The sequence below is a fragment of the Chelon labrosus genome (genome assembly GCF_963514085.1).
Source record: "Chelon labrosus genome assembly, chromosome: 5".
Taxonomy (NCBI): domain Eukaryota; kingdom Metazoa; phylum Chordata; class Actinopteri; order Mugiliformes; family Mugilidae; genus Chelon; species Chelon labrosus.
This window is the reverse complement of record NC_140341.1, coordinates 24,714,525-24,736,758: the sequence shown is the minus strand read 5'-3', so window position 1 is coordinate 24,736,758 and position 22,234 is coordinate 24,714,525. Positions and strand designations below refer to the sequence as shown.

Here is a 22,234-nt window from a genome sequence, read left to right as displayed (position 1 = left end):
GTCTATGCTGAGAAGATTTATGAAAATAAAACATACAAATCACCATCCATCTCAAGGATGTCAGAAAGCTGCACAACAGCAGACAAACTGCAATAATTGCAAGAACTAATTTGTGCATTTTTACACTAAGAAAGAGTTTACCATTTTCCCTATATTACCCTCACCACTACCAGCAGTGGGCACTGGTAAAAAGCCGCTGTTGCTTGCAGCTTCAGTATACTCTCGTATTTAGCTTTGTGCAACGTGTTGTAGCGGCTGCTTAAATTGAAATCTTTCATGGCAGATAACGTCTCTAAGCAGACTAAGCACATAGGTTTGCTTTTAAATTCTGTGAACAGATAACCTTCTTCCCATTTCACCTGAAACACACACACACGATTTTCTCGATCAAGTTTTCTCTTTCCTCCGCTCTTAGCCATGGCTCAATGTCTCTTCCTCACTGATAGAGAAGACCCGGTGGAAGCATGCACGAGGTGGCGTCTGCATTAGAGGCCAACTGTGTCATTACAACTGTTACAACTGAGTGCCGCAGAGGACACATTTTCATAATTTTCAAAAATGAATTTAAGGGCCATTTCGAGTGAGGTCGCGGGCCGTGTGTGGCCCCCGGCCGCCTGTTGCCCATCCCTGCTCTATCTGGACAGGCCCAGTGAAAGCTTCCATACCTGTGGAATGACCTCAGTAGAATGTTGATGCAAGGCATCAGGAACAGATCTAAAGGATTTTGGGTTTCTGTTTTTGTTTTTAAGATATACCAGGGACCTAGATGTGAAAGTAAATTTAAAGCACAGAGACGATGGAATGATCAGCTGAGAGAAAGCAGACAAATAGTTTATTGGATGAAAGTAGTGACACAGAAATTAAGCGTGGACTGATTTTGACAGTGTGGGAAAACGGAAGACATAAAGAAACAGCGTGATAGCCCACAATCACTGGAGGTGACAGATCATCCTTACTGAACAAAGTCCTTCTGTGAGGAAGAAATGTCTAAAATTGTTCCTCAGTTTTGTGCAGGTCTAACCCTGTTTGGGGCCAAAGGAAGCTCAACTACTTACATTTTCCACAAAGATAGAAAGAGTTGTGTGTTATTATCTTGAGTGCTCTGTGTTTGTCTACATCTCTGACTTAGAAAACAAAAATAAAAGTTCTGCCTATTAGCGGAAAAACACAGATTCTCCAAATAACTCACATGCTTTTTCTCACCACCAGAAATAGACCTACTAAGCCATAGCTGCTCGGGGAACAGAAATATTAATGTGTTTCTGCTGTGATAATAAATAATAGCTATAACTCTAGCTCTCTCTAGCTCTGACTTGACCATTTACTTTTGCTTCTAGGCAGAAAACTGCTGAAGCTTGGTGAGATTTATGTGTTATTGGTCAGCAGAAGCTAATCCAAGTACAGCTTTTTGGTTACACTATATACATAAGCATATTTAAGGAAGTGCATTTGAGGGAGGAAGGGAAGAAAAGTTTTAGAACTAAATAGCCAGGCTCAGACACACGTTTGGTTGACTGGTACTGTTCAGGGGAGTTCAACTCAACATAAAAGCTACAAATGACTTAGAAGCTTCTCAAGCTGCATTCATGACTGACAACTGTTTTCACACGCATAGGCTTACCCCAATTGCCGTCAAAATGGGAACCTGGTAGATCCATTTAATGTTACCAGCACTTAACTCCCAGCACCTGGAGTTGACACAAACACAGAGGAGAGGAGAAATTAAGTTAGAAAGGCAGGAAAAACAAGTGTAAATAGGTGAGTGGAGAAGGTGGGTGGTGTTACTCAAAATGCTACACAAATTATGAACTTCAGGGTCAAAAGGAAAAGGGGAGTGTATCAGTTTATTTGCTTGAAGGAGTTTGGATTAGGCAATCATGACTTACCAAATAAATGAATGAATACATGAGTGTCCTTTGTCAGCATCATTCACTCAACAATGTTTTACATTCAAGGCTGACACTGAGATATCATTGTTATGACAACTTGACATTAACCAAGACAACATAACCTGTCGTGAACATGGCCTAGCAAGTCTTAGTATTAACTTATATGAACTGTTAAGCTTCAAGTGTGTGTATATTAACCTGAAGTATGTGTTTGGTTTTGACAATGACTGTCATGAACATTTTCATTTTCATCATTTTCTTTGACCTCAGCTACAATGCTTCAGTTCTCAAGTAGCTCATGGTGGGTTTGAAGTTTGATTTACATCATGGTTTGAAGACGCTTCTCTCTGTTCGGTCTAATTTTCTTGACACTGCACTGAAAATTTGTGGAATCCATTATTCTCTCTGCCTATCTCTGAAACGTTTCCTGTGCCACAAGCTGCAACACAGCTCCTACAACAGAATATTTCCTTCCCCATGCACAACAGTAGGTAGGATGTTCTTTTCATCTTATCACTTTGAACATCTTTTCACAATGCTTGTTTCCAAAATGACGTGGCTTATCCAAATGTTAGATTGTGCAAATATCAATATATAACATTTCCTAACATTTATTCAAAACTATTGCATATTAAATCATGTGTGAAATAGTAAGATTTACAAATTACGCCTTCCCTCAATTTTATTTTGAAGATTATCCTTTTTACTTTAAAATGTCAGTGTGCTTTTGTGAAAGGTCGTTTTTACATTTCTGATATGGTAGAGGGCCAATGTATAGTGTGACTTGGATGTGTTCACCTTGCATCTGCCAGTGTTGCCCTGACAATCGCCCACACAGCCACAAACACAGCTGGAACACCTGAAATCACACAAAACAAACTATGAGCTGTGTCCCAAATGTCATTAAATGTTGTTTACATTACACATTGCATTTCTTACATATCACAATATGAAACTATAGATACATTGGTATCCCAGGTTAATGACAATAGTTGTTTTAATCAGATTCAAATAACCAATATTGTCCATGAAAACTGGACTCTCTTAAGGACAATAGGAAACCCACTGAGTATAGGGTGACTTGTTAAAGCAACATTGTGCAAATCTTATACCTTAAAATAACAGCTTTAAAATCATTTTGAAGGTACACTGACTTGTAATAGAATGGAAAAAGGAGATTGACCCATCTTTCATTCCCTCTTCACATCCATAATGACTCTTTCAGCACTATGTAACTTGGATTGAGTAGTAAAATCAACCCCAAGAAATGTGCTTTAAAGGACTGCATCACACACCTGGGTCGTCTGCACTTGATGGAATTTTGGTTGTGTTAGCAAAGATAATGAATGTCTAGTTTTTGATCATAAGCCAAGTCCGCCGCTTTGGCAGAGGCTTAACTGCTACCTAGACATTGTGTGGCGGTGGTGCAAAAGTGAATTCCACCAAAACCATCTGGAGTCATGTTACTTAAAGACCACCCATTTGGCCAGTTAGCTACTATTTGATTGTGATAGGAAAAAATAAAGCAAAGGACATAAACACGTGATTTGTTATCTGCATAGTTGTATCATCAATAGTGCAAGGTCTCCAGTCATTTTTTTAAGTCTCTTCACACACAGCATATGAGGTGCATTTAAATGTGAGGGTCCATTAGGACGTTATACAGAATTAGCCTCTCATGCATACTCTTACATGCACAACTAAAACACTCATAAAAACTAGTGAAACCTATTAACATATTGCCTGAGGCTAGTTTTGAATAATGCCCCTAAGAGCCCTTCATATCTAAACAGTCACACACAAAGTACTCTTCCACGCTGTTAGCATATTGACACATAATTGCACACACCCTTGTCCATACTCGTCTGGCCTGTAAAAATTGTCCGCTGTCATTTCACATGACATAAAGGGTTTTGAGAAGCACTTATAAAGTCAACAAAAACACCTTTCTAAAGAAACAACTGCACCATTACTTTCTTTAGGCTGTGCGGGTTGTTGTTCATTTCTCTTTCACTTTGCTTTTGTTAAATCAATTTGTAAATCATTAATGGTATACTTCTCAGCAAACTGCCAGCATAGATTTGATCTGTCTTAATGTATCAGTGTCAGAAATTATTAAACAGGGTGTAACCCCCGTGCAGTAACTGCACTGCCTTTTCTCTGGGTCAATTTTGAAGACAGTGTTTGGATTTGCTTAACTCAGGTCCCACAACAAATCTTTAAAATGCTGCAGCATTTGGTGCCCTTGGGCAAGTTTAGGAACAAGCCTTCAAATGGTTATAGAGTTGTTCCAATGAAGTTTACAACAATTCTTGGGACACAAGGTGGAAAACAGCAATGTAGCTGCAGAAGCCAAGGCAGCAGAGTGTAAGCCACTACTTTATAATGACATTTCAAGGCCTGTAAATTACATCTGAAATTACATATGGAGCCGACTAAATGTACAGCTTCATAAAGAGCAGTGATAAGATTGTGATTGCGACTAAGCACGGTCGACTTCTCTTAGACAAAACTTAACTTCTTTTTATCATTGCCTTAAAAACCTCCACTAAATACGGCAGTTTCATTACAGTTAACAAAATTAATCAGTGGAACTTCAATTGGGTCATCAGAGCTACAATCGTTCAATATATATTCTGCTAACTAAAGACGTTTGCAAAGTGAATTCTTTATCTTATCTGTAGCTCAAAAGAGAAAATGAACAAAAGAAAGCAAGGCTAGCAGTTTAATGGGAGTGTGAGAACAGAAGACAGGATGGTGGTCACTGATTGTCTTCATTGAAAGTGAAGGGTTTATATTGACTCTACAATGGGCATTTGATAGAAACTAATAATGAAAACTGTCAGTGTTTAGAGAAAGTTTACTAATGGAAATGAGTTGCAGTTTATGTTGACAGTGAAATCTATCAGATACAACTCGTTTGCAAAGTGTTTCTCCCGTGCTGGGAAATGCTTCTCCTCTTATCTGTGGTTTATGCTGTCAAGTAAAAGCAGCTCAAAATGTTTGCTAAAGAAAACATTTAATTTGTTTCCAGAAAAAGACAGGCGCTAGACGCATCATTTGTCAAGAAATGCATTCCATCTAAAATGGGTCATATGCATATGTGAAGTAGTAGCGAGCCAGAAGTATTACATGCAGGTTTACCAACAATTAGTGCTATGGAGCATAGTTTTTGCATGTGCATAGGTTCCCATTTGTCTTCTCATGCAGAGGGACAAAGAAACACAGATACACATAGTAGAAAAGAAATATGTGCTAGTTCTCCCATTATTCACATGCTGCTTTGTGTAACTGGCAAATAACTGTATATCGCATTCTGAATTGCTACAGTGAATAAAATATACTCGAAGATAATAGTGATTTTCACGACATTAATGTATTCAACAAACTACATGTATCACACAAATTAAGAACCTATGCATCACTATGCTCAATGTCCAGTTTCTCGTCAGTCTCATGGTTCTGAGTTTTGAGTATGTTCTGTGACTCTGTTTGGTTTTCCTTGTCTTTCCTTGGATTTTTTATTTTCTAAAGTTCTTCCTTGGTGTTTCTTGTCTTTACCTCCTGTGTTTTACCCCCTTTGATTGTTGGATTGGTTTCTCCTTGTGTCCTCCTCACCTGTGTCTCGTCACCCCTCTGCCCATGCGTATATATAGCCCTGCCTTTCCCTTTGTTCTCTGTTGAGTCGTCTGCTATGTTATCTCTGTTCTGCAATCTTACCCCTGTTTGTTTCTCATGTTTCTCGTGTTCCTGAGTTCTTGTTGTGATTTTGGTCCTTTCCTGTTTTTTTGTATTTGTGTTCTTGGATTACACTGCCTCTCAACAGCAAGTTTTTATTAAATTTGTTTGTTTCCTGCTTCTGCCTCATCCCTGTGTCCTGCATTTGGGTCCTACTGCAACATAACGATGACACTCAGGCCAGATAAACTATATATACTATTTAAATTGACTTTGGTGCGTGGTACGGTGAAGGCAACAGGCTTGCAATGGAGGTTAAGTTACTGACGTTCTTATTCTCCTGCTCTACCCTGCTTATCCAAAGTTGTTTCAAGTCATGCATGCATTATAGTTACATTACAGTTTTGCAAGAACCAAAGTAATATCAGTGAGAATAGAAAGAGAGGAGCAACACATAGGGCCCTTTGGGTAATGTAGTTTAAATGCCATTATGAAGCTGCAGGAGAGGCTTACAGTACTTCTGTACTGTAAGACTACGTACCAGAGTGTACCGGCCCAGTTAAAGCTATGAATACACAATATTTAATTAACCATCATGTGCCACACTTGCTATACGCTTTAGATTCTGCATTCATCACCACGTCATCAGTTTGCAAGCTACTGTGCTCACGCGCTCAGCATTTATGTAAACCACTATAATCATCATTTGCCATTTCGCTTGTTCCTGTTTGACTGCCATTTAAATTACACTGTTTTTTCACTATAGCACTCATGGGTCTCTCTTCCTTATGCATGCATATGGCTTCAAAGGAAAAATTCTGCTAGCAAACAAAAACCTTTCATCTGCGTGTCTTAACAATGTCACATTTTTATACAAAAGGAGAGAACAAAAACAACACCAGCAAATGTCAAAAATGTTTATTCTGAAGTTTGTTTTGCCGATTTTGATCTGATGAAATATTTTAATGATGGAATGACGTATGAGGTCTAGTGACACATACCACCTAAAGGGTGGGTTGTTGCAGAAAAATAATATTGAGTCGTATTATCTGTATAATCATACACTGAAGTGTCCGCATTGGCTGAATTTATGCTGCACCATGCCATTAGTGTAAGATGAAACACACATCGGCATTTCTTACCCCATCCAATAAGTATGAAGCCCCAGAGGTATTTGGAGTCTGATCGGAAGGCCATGAAGATGAGACTGTGGAGGTAGAGGCCTTCCACCAAGATCCAGTAGTAGTTGGTGGCCAGAAAATAGATGAACAGCAACACTGTCACCTTGCAGCCAATCTGATAACAAAAAAACACTTTCATTACATCCTATTTATTCAATCACCCGTTTGTTGACACGTTCCTGCGATGGTCACTGTACTTAACACAAACTATTGTTTCTTATGACTCGATTGCATTTGGCAGTACCTCAATGTGTGAATTAGGACAAGAATGAGGAAAACTAGACTGCACAGAAAGTATAAATATAAAGGTTATACTGTAAAGTCTATTATAATTCATGATACCCACGTTTAGCCCATACATCTCACTAAGTGACAATCCAGTAGAATTTGAACACACAGTAAAGCCACATTAGGATTCAATGAAGTATTTTTTCATGTGTGCATTTAATACACACATACAATGTAAAACAGGCTCTCTGCCCACTATAAAGCGGCTTCTAGTTTTCAGTACTCTTCTTTCAGAACTGCAGTAGTACATGCTTAGTCTAGATGTAAAAAAAAAAATGGCAAATGGCATGCATACATTGTGCATGTCTCACAACACACCCTCTATAGAGTGTGCCACCATCTCTGACAGAGAAATCTCTTCCCCTTTAATCGGTGGAGGCTCTATAGGGCACACTGACTGAAGATAATAGCAAGCATATATCCATCTATCCATCCATCCATTATCTATAGCTGCTGATCGTATAGATGGTCGAGGGCAGTTAGAGCCTATTCCAGATGGCATTAGACGAGAGGCGGGATACGCCCTGGAGAGGTTGCTAGTCTATGACAGCACATACAGCTATTATATGACAAAAATACGTATTCTCACTGTTGACTTGCGCAGTAGGACATATTGTATGTTACACTATGACAGGATGACTAAAATACAAAATGAATAAACTCTAGTCATTAATGCATATTAATTTGGGGGTTATTTGTCCACAACAAATTAAACTCTATTCATATTCACTAAACTGAAGCAGCAGCAGTAGAAATGAGAGACAAACGGTGAAGTGGAGATGTCAGTAAAATTATATGACATTTGATAATAAATTAGATATATGCATTTGAGCACACTACTCTAGCTCTGGCACTTGCAACTAATATCCTAGTGACATGAGGGAATAAAGAATAAAACTTAACAGACACATTATCTGTCTTTACATGTTATATATCCCATGGAGCAAGCATACTGTATGCCTGGTAATACTCAGAATTCAGTATTTGATATACATAACATGTTACAGACTGTAAACCCAACCAGTTCTCTCACTCAAATGCACCTCTCTAAGATGTGTTTTGCCTATTCTCAACTTGCACATTTTACCTTCACTGATGAATGTGCAGAGTTTGACACTTAAAAGTTTTTCTGATATTTGTCTGATGAAGGGGCAGGTTCTCTGCTAAGGCACAGGTTGTACGGTCTGTATGAAATAATATAAATGAACTGCATTTTTTTTTCTAGCTTCTTAGGTTTCTTTTTCTAGCTTCTTAATGAACTGCATTTTAGTCAAAAGTCACACTAAAATACTCGCACATGCTTCTTTCAGTCTGAAAAGTCCAAATATGACATTTACCACAGAGATGTATTGTCAAAGCATCCACATTTTTGAAATGTTTTCGTTTGACATTTATTATGCGACCCTGCCGATGCCAAGTCAGCTGAGACTTCATTAGAGCCATGTTTGTATCTCTATCTGTCAGTGTGTGGTGGTTGATGTTAATTTCTTCTTATTATTTTTCATTATTTGGAGGAAACTGGAGAAAACATTTCTAACAATGAAAACCAAACAAAACATATTTTGTATTGTCCTGAGCTATTTTTGCTAGAAATCTGGCTCATTACTCACATAAGCTACAGTGAAGGTATCAACTGGCTGTTGATTTTGTAGCACGCAAGTTTTTTAGAGATGATAGAAAAAAGTTTAAAGTTTAATTTCACAGTGAAACAGCATCACCAAATCAGGAAGTCTTCTGCAGCAAAAACTAATTACTTTTTTAATCACATGCTTCAGAACCAAAACAAACAGCGTTTGTTTACTCTGCTTTTTACTAGTTATTTCTTATCCAACAACTGCAATCTATTTTGCTTTAGATTTTCTAAAACTAAACATGTGGATACACACTGTGGATGTGAGTATTTAGTGTGGGTGAAAAGACTCAACAGACTGGGGAGACCTTTGGGTCAGGCCTCATGGCATCTATTTGACATGCAAATCACTTGTTGGGTAAAGAGTAATGTGAACTGCTACATGTTTTACTCTGGAAAATATACTTGCAAAGAGTTAACAGATATTAAATAATATTAAATTGACAACATTTACAGTTTTAGCAGTGAACAAAATTAAAGTACAAAAAGTTTGATTTTAGTTTCCAAGGACAGTATGTCCTTGCCACGCTGCAGTGGAAGGTAAGTAACATAGAGAGCTGTGTCCATTAAAATGACTGCCAAAGCTTCTTGTTATCCTCTGCTGAACTTAAGGACTCTTGATTTTGTCCCCCATGTGTTGCACTCAGATTAACTGGTATAATCAAATTCCTTTTTGCTTCTTTATTTTTTTGTGATAGTGTACAATATACACAGGAAAGTTTTGTTGTGCTTTTCTGATTTAATAGCCTGCGGATGTTTTTTATTCCCTATCTGTCCCTGCCTTTGAATTCATATTTTCATTATAGCTGACAAGAGCAGTGGCTGAGCTTCACTCTAAAGGTATCAGTTGTGGTGGACAAGATTTAAATATCACCCTGAACAGCAAGACACAGACACAGACACTGACACAAGCACATTACATTATATATCTGCAACTGTAGCACAATTTAAACACAGACCTCTGCTGCAGCTAGAGCGCACAAACACACGTTTCCATAGCAGTTTAAAGGTGCTTCAGGATTTATTGCGATGAGATAGATAGATAGATAGACAGATAGATTGATAATTTGGTAACACACCAGATGCTATGACCTTGATTCCTTTTACTAGTTACCATTTTTAAATGTAATTTAATGTAAGTACCATAAGCATTTCTGTAAATGTTTTGCCTGACATAATAATCACTGAACTGACCTGGTGCAATCCCACCATGCAGAGGTGTAATATTATAACTGTAAACACACCACATGCAGAGCTTTGATAGCTGTGATCACAAAATAGCGTAAATTTGTATGCTCAGCTATTGTTTGGCAGGTTATCAGTAACTGAAAAACACAAAGAAGAAAATGAGCCACACAGCGGGAAAAGGAGAAGGAGAAATTCTGCAGCATGCATGTGTTTAAGGCGTCACTGAAATCCCTAAACAATAGATTTTTAAATGAGTATTTCAATCAGTTTATCACATTTACTGACAACTGAAATGTGTCTTATTCCACATCTGTTTCTTATTCTTAGAAAAAAAGGGGGAAACAAAATAATACAGTTCCAGTTTGTGTGTGCGTGAGGAAATTCAGCCACAGTCATTCTAAAACGTTTGAAAGCAGGTCGCTATGACCAGAACACTCTAAGTACTTGCCATTCTAATCTTAACTGGGTTCTAATAGCCAAATGTGGACCGGTTGACAATGGAAATGAGAAAAAAGACTGAAAGAAGGAAGTCTAGTACTTACATACTGAGACTTGTCAAGTGATGCTATGCTAACTGTTTTTAAGTTGTCCATCAGGGCAGAGTCAAAGTCCTGCAATCCAGCGCTGGAATGGACAACTCTGTCTTTCACAAAGATGCTGACTGCCCGTAGCATGAAGGAAACGAACAGGTGCATATGGATGTAGTTTCTGGTGCAGTGAAGACGCCTGCCAAGAAAACAAATATTGTTAGTAGTTGCAAATGACTAATTAGTTTAATAAAGAAACCGGCAGTGTTTGTGCAGACGTCTATAAAGAAACAAAGAGGAGAAATGAAAGGAAAACAATTTAAAAGCTTTTAGTCGGGTTCATTTTTTTGGTTATATGAGCACTGATTGTTATTGGTTGATTCCAGCCAAAGGTGTTAATCACATGTCATCCTCCCCTATGTTCTCACTCTGTTGTCAGCTATAAGGCACGGTAAAAAAGCACATAAGCGGAATCTTTTGTACAGCATGCTGTACTTGTAGGTCCACCTCTGCTCCAACAGGAAGATGAGCTGAGAAACAGTAGCTGAATGGAGCTGATAGACAAGATGATTCCTCCGTGACTATTTTTGGCAGGGAGGTGAAACTGTCAATGCAGCACAAGCCAGTCCTGCAAATCATTGACTTATGCAGCACCATGACACAGAGCTGTAGTTTCCAATAAATAGTAAACTAGTGGTGAAGACATTGTCAGGGAGTTTGAAACCCACCTCATTGTAGGTTTAATGCTCTATCACTGACAGACCCTGCTCCCTGCAGAATTTTATAACTGAGGCCAGGACAGCACTTGCATATACATCCCCTTTCTGTAAATTGTTTGTTTGTTGTTCTCAGTGACCACAGAGGTAAACTATCAACAACGATAGCAGTGATTGGCAGTAGCACACCGTATATTAACATGTATTTCCATTTCCAGTACTATTGTTGCCATTGAATCTCTGGTTCAATTAGTGGGAAAGTCATGGTCTTCGGGATTGAAGAGGATGGTGGTGTTGGGGTAATTTACACAAATTAAGCTAAAGTTATATGATTTAATAACCTTTAATTGGCTCTCATGAATCATTTAATTGTTGTTGAGAGCCTCTGTGGTGTATGTGTGTCAAGTATGTAACATTTGATGTTTTTCTACAAATTCAAGCACACCCCATGTTGTCACTACTCTTACTATGTTGTATTAGATATTCTGGACATAAGTTTGTTCCTAAGCATGGTAATGAGCTAATTTTTGACTGCGGTTTGCAGAGTTTAATGTACAGCGGCTTTCTAAATGAAGATTCACCGTGAGTAATGCAGTGCAGTATGAGAGACAAAAGAGAGACAACAAAGGAAGACAGCAGTTAGAGCTGTGGGAGGTTGATGAATAACCTAAATCAAAGATTTATAAGCTGCTTTATGAAGTCAACCACACAGACGATATAAGACCAGCATTTCTCAAAAGACACCTTGATGGCTCTTTGAAATTTTTGCTGCAACGGATCCAGGTGCATGTGCTGCGTGTGAAGTGCTCGGCTCTCATCACCTCGGGCACTTTCTTGTCTGTAAAGTTAGATGCTGTTGACTTGACTTTCTAGTTCCATCTCTCCCAATCAAATCCTGCAACTCCATGGCATTCAAATCAGGAGACAGTTCTTTTCACACAGCATACCCATCAAGCAAGTATTCATTAACAATGACACTGTTCAATAATAGATTGCCTTTACGTTGAAGTTATGAAAAAGAAAAAAGAAATGTGCAACACTGGTGTGATCTCACTGTTAACTCATGTGTGTACAGTGGATTGTTGCACATATACCAGCTCTTATAGATAACTCCAGTTGCTCTAACTATTGTGACACAAGGGAGTTGCTTACATGGATTAGAATAGTGCCATACTAATGTTGACTGTGTCAAGATAAACTGTGATTTGTTTTATTTCTGCTATAAATCATAATTTTTATGATTTGGTCTTCTTGTCTCTCATTGTCTCCTCACTACCTGTCTTTCCCACTCAGGTCCTCTTCTATTTAGTGGGCTTCCTTATTAAATACAGTTTCAGTGGAAAGGATTGGCACTTGTGCAGTGAAATGCCATAATAAAACTGGAAAGCCTCGACAATGGAATAATGAAATGATTGACTGTTTAAATGATGGCCTCCAGTTTAATTACATCTCTCTTGGGTGGAGTAAAAAATGCTTCCATCTACACCAGAATGAACAAATCAATCACTGGCACATAATTGGGCATTTTTCACGTTTTCCGCAGCCACTGTACGTTCTCCTATGCACTTGAAAGGTGAGGGTGAGGCGGGGGTACACACAGACTGCTAAATGCTGGTCATTTAAATGTAGATAAATGTAAATGTAGTTAAATCTAAAACAGATGACTTATTATCATGACAATTCTCTCTGAGTATATCGTACCATATTGTATAGATACATACCATATAATATGAAATGCACCCTGTAGACACATTCATATATAGCATAATAGCCTGTTCCAAGAGTTTCAGAAAATCCTGGACTGTGGCAACATTTGGTAACACTTTACTTGACAGTGTCGACATAAGAGTGACATGACCTCTGTCATTAAGTGTCATTCGGTTTTTGTTATGACAAGTTGACATTGCTTGGGTTGTCTCGATTATGACAATTTGACATTAATCAAAGTGACATTACCAGAAGTTGTCTTGGTCATGACAAGTTGACATTAAATATGTTTGGGATGTCTTTGTAATGACAACTTTACATTAACCAGGATGACATTACCAGAGGATGTCTTTGTCATGACAACCTGACATTAAATTAGTTTGGAGTGTCCTTATTAAGATAACTTGGCATTAAACAGGATGACATTACCAGAGGATGTCTTTGTCATGACAGCTTGACATAAACAGAAAATCCACCTCTTTTTGTATTCATGACATGTTGACATAATGATTATTATAATTAGATGTGTAAGGTTAGAGACCAATTCTAGCACTTGGTCAGATAGATGTGTGTGTGTGACATGACAGGATATTTCACAAAACTGACTGTCATGACAGCCATTATCCTTCATGATATCTTAATGACAAATCAAAATGGTACCACTTTACTTTAGGGCAAAGAATGTATTTGTTACACTGTCATAATGGTGTCATGACAGTCAGTTTTGTGAAATATCCTGTCATGTCACACACACACATCTATCTGACCAAGTGCTAGAATTGGTCTCTAACCTCGCACATCTAATTATAATAATCATTATGTCAACATGTCATGAATACAAAAAGAGGTGGATTTTCTGTTTATGTCAAGCTGTCATGACAAAGACATCCTCTGGTAATGTCATCCTGTTTAATGCCAAGTTATCTTAATAAGGACACTCCAAACTAATTTAATGTCAGGTTGTCATGACAAAGACATCCTCTGGTAATGTCATCCTGGTTAATGTCAAGTTGTCATTACAAAGACATCCCAAACATATTTAATGTCAACTTGTCATAACAAAAACCGAATGACACTTAATGACAGAGGTCATAAACGTTTATGGCAGTGTCATGACACTTTTATGACAGTGTCATGTCATAGTTATGACAGTGTCATGTCACTCTTATGTCGACACTGTCAAGTAAAGTGTTACCCAACATTTTTTTCATATCCATTGGATAGATTCTACTGTGTGGTTCTAGTTAGAGAAAGATTATGTTATATTAGGTAAAACTAGGATTGACTGGGGTTAGGCAACTCAAATATTTGCCAAGGTGTGATTAAAGTTAAAAAGTTAAAAGTAAAAAGTCAAGCCTTAACTGAAGACGTGTGAAACTCCAGTACCATCCCAAACCCATATCTATAATTTCCTCCTATGAGGGGAAACTACATCCTGCACCAGCAGTGAATTTTGGCTTTGGACAGAAATTTTCTAGTGTGGATATATAGACATCGGGCATAATAATTATTCTTTCAGTGAACCATTCGATGGGATGTAAATGCATCAAGAAAACAGAATTGCAGAACAAAAAAACAACAGATTTTGCTGAACATATGAGGATACAATAATAGAAAGTCATAGGTGTGCAAAAGAAAATGCGTCCACCTTAGAATCTAAAGACTTTGCAACAGGTAAGAAAATTGTTTTCTTTTCTTTTTTTTTTTGCAATGTACTATCTCCTACCTATTCTGCATACAACACAAAAGTGTCTCCCAGCACACTCTGAAAACAAATAATTAGCTTGCTGGCATTTTTATGTATACTCATTTTGCAATTTTGACATTATAAACTCAACAAAACACACAGCACTCGAAAACTTGAAATTGTGCATATTAGTATGAGGACAATAGGGATGGAAATGAATGCGTCACAATGAAAATAATAATGCCTGGTTGTTGGAGATTTTTCGAAACCTGTTGGATCGTGGTTGTCAGGCGTTGCTGCTGTTTTGCACTTCCTGGAACTGACGTTATTCAGAACACAAGAAAGAAATGCAAATGCAAAAAGAGCGTGGGCTCCAGTGGTTATTCCACAGATGTGTATTTCGACCTCCATGGGCTCACCGGACAATTTTGCAATTTACACCGCAGATGTTACCATGAAAAATAAGTCCCTTAACTAAGAAAACCTCCTCTCTTACCTGAAGTATCCAATGATCACAATGGCCACTAGCAGAGAGCTGAAGGATACAGCATAGCCGATGGTATACATGACATAAAGCCGCTCGAAGAAGTCTTGCTATGGACACACAGAGAAACAAATGCTGTTCAGCTGACTCTTCCTCAGGCAATCTCACAAAATCAACAAAATATACACAAACATGGCTAAACAGGATGCTGCTATGGCAACAAAAATGTCCTCACTACAAATGCTTTAGTTTGGAAAAAAAAGAAAACGCGTCCGAGGGCTTTAAAGTGATCTAAAAACTAGAAATGACTTCAAGAGTTTTAACCATGCACCTGTCTTTCTAAAGTCTAAGATAATGTCATCTTTTCACTAATCTTCATCTTATACTATAGCTGCTTAGATTAATAGGTGGGTAGAATAAACTGATTCATATTTTAGCTAAGAAATACAACAGTGGGCAAAATAACAGCTGGTTTTACTGATATTTGTAAAGAAGCTTTAAATTATACAGTCCATCAAGTGTCTTTGTCTTTGTGAGGCCCAAAATAAAATCCCACACATTCTGATAGAATAAATAGTTGATCAATCTATAAAAGTGAAGGTCTACCTGTGTGATTATGTCTATTTGTAGAGTCACTTCCAAAAATATTCAAACCTTTACTTTTTACACATTTTATAGATTTTCTTTTAATTGAGTAAAGGTGACGATTCCCATCTCTTCTCTGAAGTGATTATATGTTCTGCATATATGGATGTGTTTTTATAGAACTGCAACAGCATTTATAGAACCGTTTTCAAATTGCTGAAAGGTTACATTTGTCTAACTGGAAGAAAGTTAAATGCTAGAGGCTTATCATGCGTCATAGGGATTTCTTGTGGTCCATGTTCAAAATTAAAACTTTGCCAGCCGCTTTAGCCACTCCTCTGTACTCAAGAGACTCACGTCAAATTGAGCCTTCTGGAAGTTTCAATTAAATGAAATCTCATAGCAGACTGGTCTTCAATTTTATTTCCTGCTTAGAACTGAGTAGCAGACAGCCGAAGTAATCAGTAGGTGAACATAGAGGAGCAATTAGCTGCTTAAAAGCCTGATATTTCCTTCTGGATTTATTGGAGACCAATGCAGACACAAAAAATAACAGCTATTTGATGGCTATTAGACTTTCCTATACTTATTAGACACCTTACCCAGAAATACAACTCCAAATAAATGTCAATAGGGAAGATCTGTTACTATGACCTGTCTCTATTCCCCTACCATCAATTTGGACTATTTCCACTGCTCTGTTATGTTTGTCACTTCGACTTTCCTGAGCTGTCAAAATCCCTTAATTCTCAGTTCCATCATAACTCCTGTCCAATGATCTGTATGCCCAAGTTCTCCACACTAGTCAGTTCCAAGGCCCCCTCCTTTAAATTCAATGCAATTCTGTCACTCTGCAGCACTCCACTTCATTCTGGTTGTCAAGGGGGTCTCAACTGAAGTCCCCAAGACACAGGGGCGTCCTGTCCTCACCTTCATCTGGGACCTCACTCTATGATGTTGCTAACAAAGTATTTACTTTTATTATTTGAATTAATGAAATTACCATAATATATGTAGCTGCTTTTTTCAAATGATGAGTGTGTAAATGTCTGACTGTTTTCCAGCACATTGACCATATCAGCTTTATAAGGAGATATGATAATACAGTATATTGTGTTTACAGTTTGTTCTGCTGTCTCCAAATGGCCAAAATAAAACTTAACACAGGTTTAACTTGATTATCAAAGCTCTTCGCACGATTACTTTTTCTTTTCCACTCATCATTTACCCAGAGTTTTCACATTTTGTCTTAAAAAACGTTGCCGTGTGATTAGTTTCTTTATCAAATATTTGCTTTTTATTCAATTACAGGACAAAATTGTGCATCTTGGGCGGATGGTACCCATGATGAGGCAAGATAAATGTTTATTTCTTTTCTGAGATTCTTCTGGGAGATGTTTACAGAGGTAGGAAATAAGAAAAACACTGTCATACTACATCAAAATTTGTCAGTTTTTCAGATTTCTCTCGACAAATTTTTCATCTACTAAAAATCATGAAGGAAAGCTCTAAGAATGAACTTCTAACAACGAATGACACTGGGTTAAGATGGACAAACTCTCTATACAGCTGATGAAACATGTGCCAGCATCTGACTGGATTTGTTAACCAAATATTCTCAGCTGCTGCATAAATATTGCAGTCATACTTACTCTCCCGTCCTCATCACTGAAGGGCTGAAGGAAGCGCAGACACTCTGAGTAGTTGGTCCATGTTTTGTTCCAAAGGTCCACAAATACCCATGAACCGTTGGCATCACACTTCCTGTAAGCATGTCCTGCAAAGACATGTTTTTTTTAAATGATGTTCAACATTTACAACACATTTAAATTATTACTGAAGCACTGCACACAGATAAAAAGTTATTAGAAGAAGTTCAGATAATTAACCTTATGCTCTTATACTTGAAGCAATTAAATACCCTGCACACCTATGGTGAGCCTACAGGGGTAACTAATTATTTTCTCAGGGCTGTGGGTAAGTACAAAAAGTGCATGTACCATTCCACTCGGAGCAGAAATGTAAGCAAATCTTACATACACACACACACAGTAAAAAAAGTACAGGTGGAAATAATAAAGTGTCAGATGATTAAACTACCTGGTTTCAGCATCCTAGATTTGTGCACGGACATCAGTGCTTCTCTTACTGTAATTCCCAATATATCTCCACCCACCTTCAGCCTCATTAGTGACTTCAGAGGGTGTTACTTTAACACTTTCCCAGTACAAAAACTGTTGTGAAAATTTAAACAATTTTAAATAAAGATAAAACCTTCTCCTTGGCAAAGACCTCTGGGTCTTTCATACATTTTTGCATTTCAGAATGTGCTGCTCCAGTATAAAGTCATGCTTAAAAATACTTCAAGCGGCAACGGCATGACTTTATCTCTGCATTTATATATATTTATATTCCCTATCATATATGTATAGTTCCTTGCAATCTGATGATGGTGCATCTGCAAAAAAAATAAACTGTTAACCTTTGTGATTGAAGTCATAGATGTAAGATGGGCAGGAAACCTTGGTAACCCGCCCAGGGGTGCCACGGGGCCAACAAATCAGACCATCCCAGTCTGGAGGGCACACCTCATCTGCAGCGAGAAGGAGAGGCAGTCGACACACACTTCCATCTGGTACTTGGGCAGTGGTCATTTAAGCTGTTATTGCTAAAAGTATATATTGTTATATGTTTTTTTTATCCTTTTTTTATCCTTAGCACAACCTCACAAGCAGAACTTGCATTACTTCGCTAGAAGAGATGCAAAGTCCCACAATAAATAGCAGCTACAGTATCATGTTCTGTTTTTGTTGAAACACTGGGTCTTGGAGGAGAATGTTTTTTGCTTTTTGTATATGTATGCATATATGTATATAAGATATAAATTAAAGGTATATTAAATATATACCACTTCCAGATCTGCCTATGTTGATCTCATAATATGAGAAAAGTACCTAAAAGTTGATTTGCGATGTCGGAGAGATCTGTGTGTGTGGATCCCTCCTGACTAAACGCACATAAACTGAGCTTTTTGCGCTCTTAGCACTTTTCTTTATGGACCAGTCTCTGTGCAGGAATGTGAGGAAATGCCTGATACCCTGGAAAACTGTAAACACTGTCAGTGCCTCTATACATTCGTGGTCTGTTTGTGTCTTCTCTCTGACACTTCACATCAAGTTCTGCTCCGTTACATTAAAACACTAGTGTTGATAAACAGAAATATGCAGAGCTCAGCTCTAAACATTTGGGGCAAGGAATCGGTGGCCTCCCCCAGGGTTTGTCAGTATTTCTGTTGACACAAACAAAAACAAGGCACTGGAGGGTTTGTAACTTATAGCTGTTTGCTAAGAGCAATAATAGCACATCATAAATAATAAATGATGGAAGAAAAGGAACTAGAAATTCAAATGCTGCTTACACCTCCACACAGCTGACCAATCACACCATGAAGTGTGCGTGAATGTTTTGAACGTTCCTCAACCTTCCAGCAAGCACTTCAGATAGAATATACTGACCCATTAATTGCTGCAATAATGATTACCAATGTCCTCATTGTTTATTTGTTGTTTTTAATTGACATTGTCTGCAAGAGCACAGAAATATTAGTCTATTATTCTGTTAAACCCCATGTTCATCTTCCAGAATTTTGTGTTGCATATGCATCTTTGTTGAACTGAGAAGATTTCAGAGTTTTAAAATAAAAACAAAGAAAAAAAAAAAAAAACATGCATTGGGAATCTTTCAGAAATATCTTTATATCTCCTCAGAACCCTATTTTCTACCCAATTAGCTCTCTAGGCTTGATTGAAGGTAAAATGAATGCATACATGTTAATTAGGCAATGCATTTTAAAAACAGAACTTTGGAGATTATCATTTGCATAGCATACATATTCATGTACGACACATCATCTTACTCACTGCAGTGTTCTCTCCAAATGAGTATTCTCCCTTATACAAGAATACACACACACTTCAATGTCTTGAGAACAAATTGAATATGCTAAATGTGTGTTCTACACTGGTTTTGTTGGAGCACATGTCCCTTCACCTTTGGCCAATAACTTATGTGTTTAATTGATGCATAGGTACGTTTATGTGCAGTTCATCACAGAAACGTGTGTGCAGTAAAGCTCAAATGGACCTGACACCAAAGTTACCACCATGGTCCTATCTACAAAACTATGTGAGTTCCAGTCAAATCCTGATGACTGTACAGATAATCAACTCGTGTTAACTGACATTTTACATTTATGTTAGACTGAATGGGAGTCAAACAGATTCCTTTCTGAAATGACATTTTAATACTGAGTCAGCATATATGATGCCCTCGTTAATTAAGCTTGTTATAGGATATAAAATAAAGCATTAATCAAAGACTGAATTTTGACTGCACTGGAGGAGGGTCATATATAAATCTCCTCGTCTCATAGTGAATCCACAGATTTTTCATCACATTATTAGGAGAATATTTAATTTAGGACCCTGGTTTAATAAATACAGTCTTCTTGCATTCATTTATTCAAGATTTGACAATATAAAATAAATAGCGTAAATACATAAATGGTGTGCTGTTTAGGTTTAAAAGATGGCTTTTAAAATGTCTTTTCCACAAGGAGACAAAAAGAGACGAATCTCAACAAGATTGAGTTTAACTGATGAGTTTTCTAATTTAATACACATTTTTGTACATAGGCGATGATGACTGATGAACATGATGCCTAATTGGCAGAACAATCTACAGCGTACCTAAAGTATCCCATCTAATGTGAGAACCACTTCCATGAAGCAAAATGGTTTGCTCCAAAACCCTTGTGATCTATCTCTCTGCTCTCCCTGCAGAATGACTGTTCTTATCAATTATAAAACATTGTAATAAAAATTCATTCTTTTTTTTCCCTGTTTCCTGCCCTCTGTGTTAATGTAATCCATAAATAAAAACTATTGACGCTGTTATCCACCTTAGCATCCCCACTTTACACATTTTTTTTCCAGAGGATATTATTTAAAATAGTATTGCTTTCAAACTAGCATAAACTATTCAGCTCCCTCCAAACATACAGAATTGTGTATTGTTCGACAGAAGTGTAAGTCTTTGTCTGTATCTTCTGTACCTGTTGCCCCTGGTTCAGTGTTGGACAGGTTGTGGTAGCACTGCATTTTGATTTCATATAGGATGTACATCTGCTCCTGTGCAGAGAGAGGGCCGTCAAACCCCATCTGTGGAGCACAACAAACAAGATAAGTCCGATGACCTGTATGTATGTAAATCACTTTTTGCATGAAATTTCAACAACATTGGGGAGATCTTGCATCTCCCATCTGCTGTAACTCAGGCCAATTTATGAACTGGTGGACAGCCATGACTGTAACAAATAAACAAACACATAAAACAATGCCAAGACGGAACAGGAAACACGTTATTTCACAAATTTAATTTCAGTTCTTGTTGAAATTTGTAATTCGGTTTAATTTATCCATATGTAACGTTAAGAATTTTACTTAATTACTTTCACCAGTCTGTTGTAGCCATCTCTGCTGTGGTCTCCTGGGGGAGCAGCACTGCAGCCAGTGACACCAACAGACTGAATAAACTGATCAGGAAGACTGGCTCTGTCATTGGCTGCAGACGGGAGACTTTTGAAGTGGTGGTGGAGAGGAGGACACTGAACAAACTGTTATCACTCATGGATATCCCTGACCACCCTAGCTACCATACAATAGACAGACAATGGAGCTCCATTGAGCTCCACTCTCTCCAGAAGGCTCAGACATCGTTGTTGTCTCAAGGAACGCTACAGGAAATCTTTCCTGCCTCAAGCCATCAGTCTGTATGGTATGCTGAGTGCCTGTACATTGCTGCTGCAACAGTGAAATTTTCCAGGTTGGGATTAATAATCTATCTATCTATCTATCTCTCTCTCTATCTATCTATCTGTCTATCTATCTATCTATCTAACTAGCGTCACATTCAATTGCTATGTTTGTGACTGAGCTATATGTGCAACAGTTTTGTTTTCTATTGTGAGTAATGACTATTGTCATCCCACAATGTTCTAGTGTATTTTCAGTCTTGTTGCTTTACAAATCATCCACAGAATGCTGAATGAATCATTTAGGGTGTGACATTGTGCTAAAGCCCTGGCCAACTGGTCCGTTTTTTTTTTTTTTTTTACTTTACATTGGCACAGTGGTGCTTTGTGGATGCTATCCTGTACACAATGACCATGCACACATTCCATTTGATCCTATTCCATTCAGTTCTATTTATATAGCATCAATAACTACAGTTGTCTCAAGAAGCTGTCCCTCAACCCGGTCCCTGAACACACACTTTGATGCTATTAGTGCAAACAGTGCCAAACACAAAGTAAAATGGTAAATGGTCTTGAATTTATAAATTGTCTTCTACTTATTGGTACTCAGACTTCTTTACAGTCACCTGACACATCTATCCATTTGTTCATACAAGCGCACTCAAGGACATGTGGTCTATGTACCAGGGATCAAACTGCTAACCCTCTGGTTTGTGGAAGGTACAGCTGAGACAGATGATGACATCATTAATTTTACATGCAGTCTGATACTATTCACTGTATTGTTCTCTCCAAATGACTATTGTCCCATATGCTAACACACTCACAGTTTAATATTTGTAACAAAGTATACCGGATT

At 37.8% G+C, this 22,234-nt stretch overlaps 1 protein-coding gene across 1 annotated transcript in view; it reads right to left on the bottom strand.

The window, feature by feature from the left end:
* The window catches only part of pth2ra (parathyroid hormone 2 receptor a), a 46,774-nt gene that overhangs the window by 18,826 nt on the left and 5,714 nt on the right, over nucleotides 1-22,234 (bottom strand). Inside the window, exons 2-9 of the mRNA XM_084545153.1 lie at nucleotides 20,674-20,779; nucleotides 18,043-18,153; nucleotides 17,213-17,337; nucleotides 14,988-15,085; nucleotides 10,397-10,580; nucleotides 6,710-6,863; nucleotides 2,688-2,748; nucleotides 1,622-1,688 (exon numbers count right to left, since the gene is read on the bottom strand). Of these exons, the coding sequence (XP_084401279.1) occupies nucleotides 1,622-1,688; nucleotides 2,688-2,748; nucleotides 6,710-6,863; nucleotides 10,397-10,580; nucleotides 14,988-15,085; nucleotides 17,213-17,337; nucleotides 18,043-18,153; nucleotides 20,674-20,779 (906 nt within the window). The remainder of the gene's footprint in view (nucleotides 1-1,621; nucleotides 1,689-2,687; nucleotides 2,749-6,709; nucleotides 6,864-10,396; nucleotides 10,581-14,987; nucleotides 15,086-17,212; nucleotides 17,338-18,042; nucleotides 18,154-20,673; nucleotides 20,780-22,234) is intronic.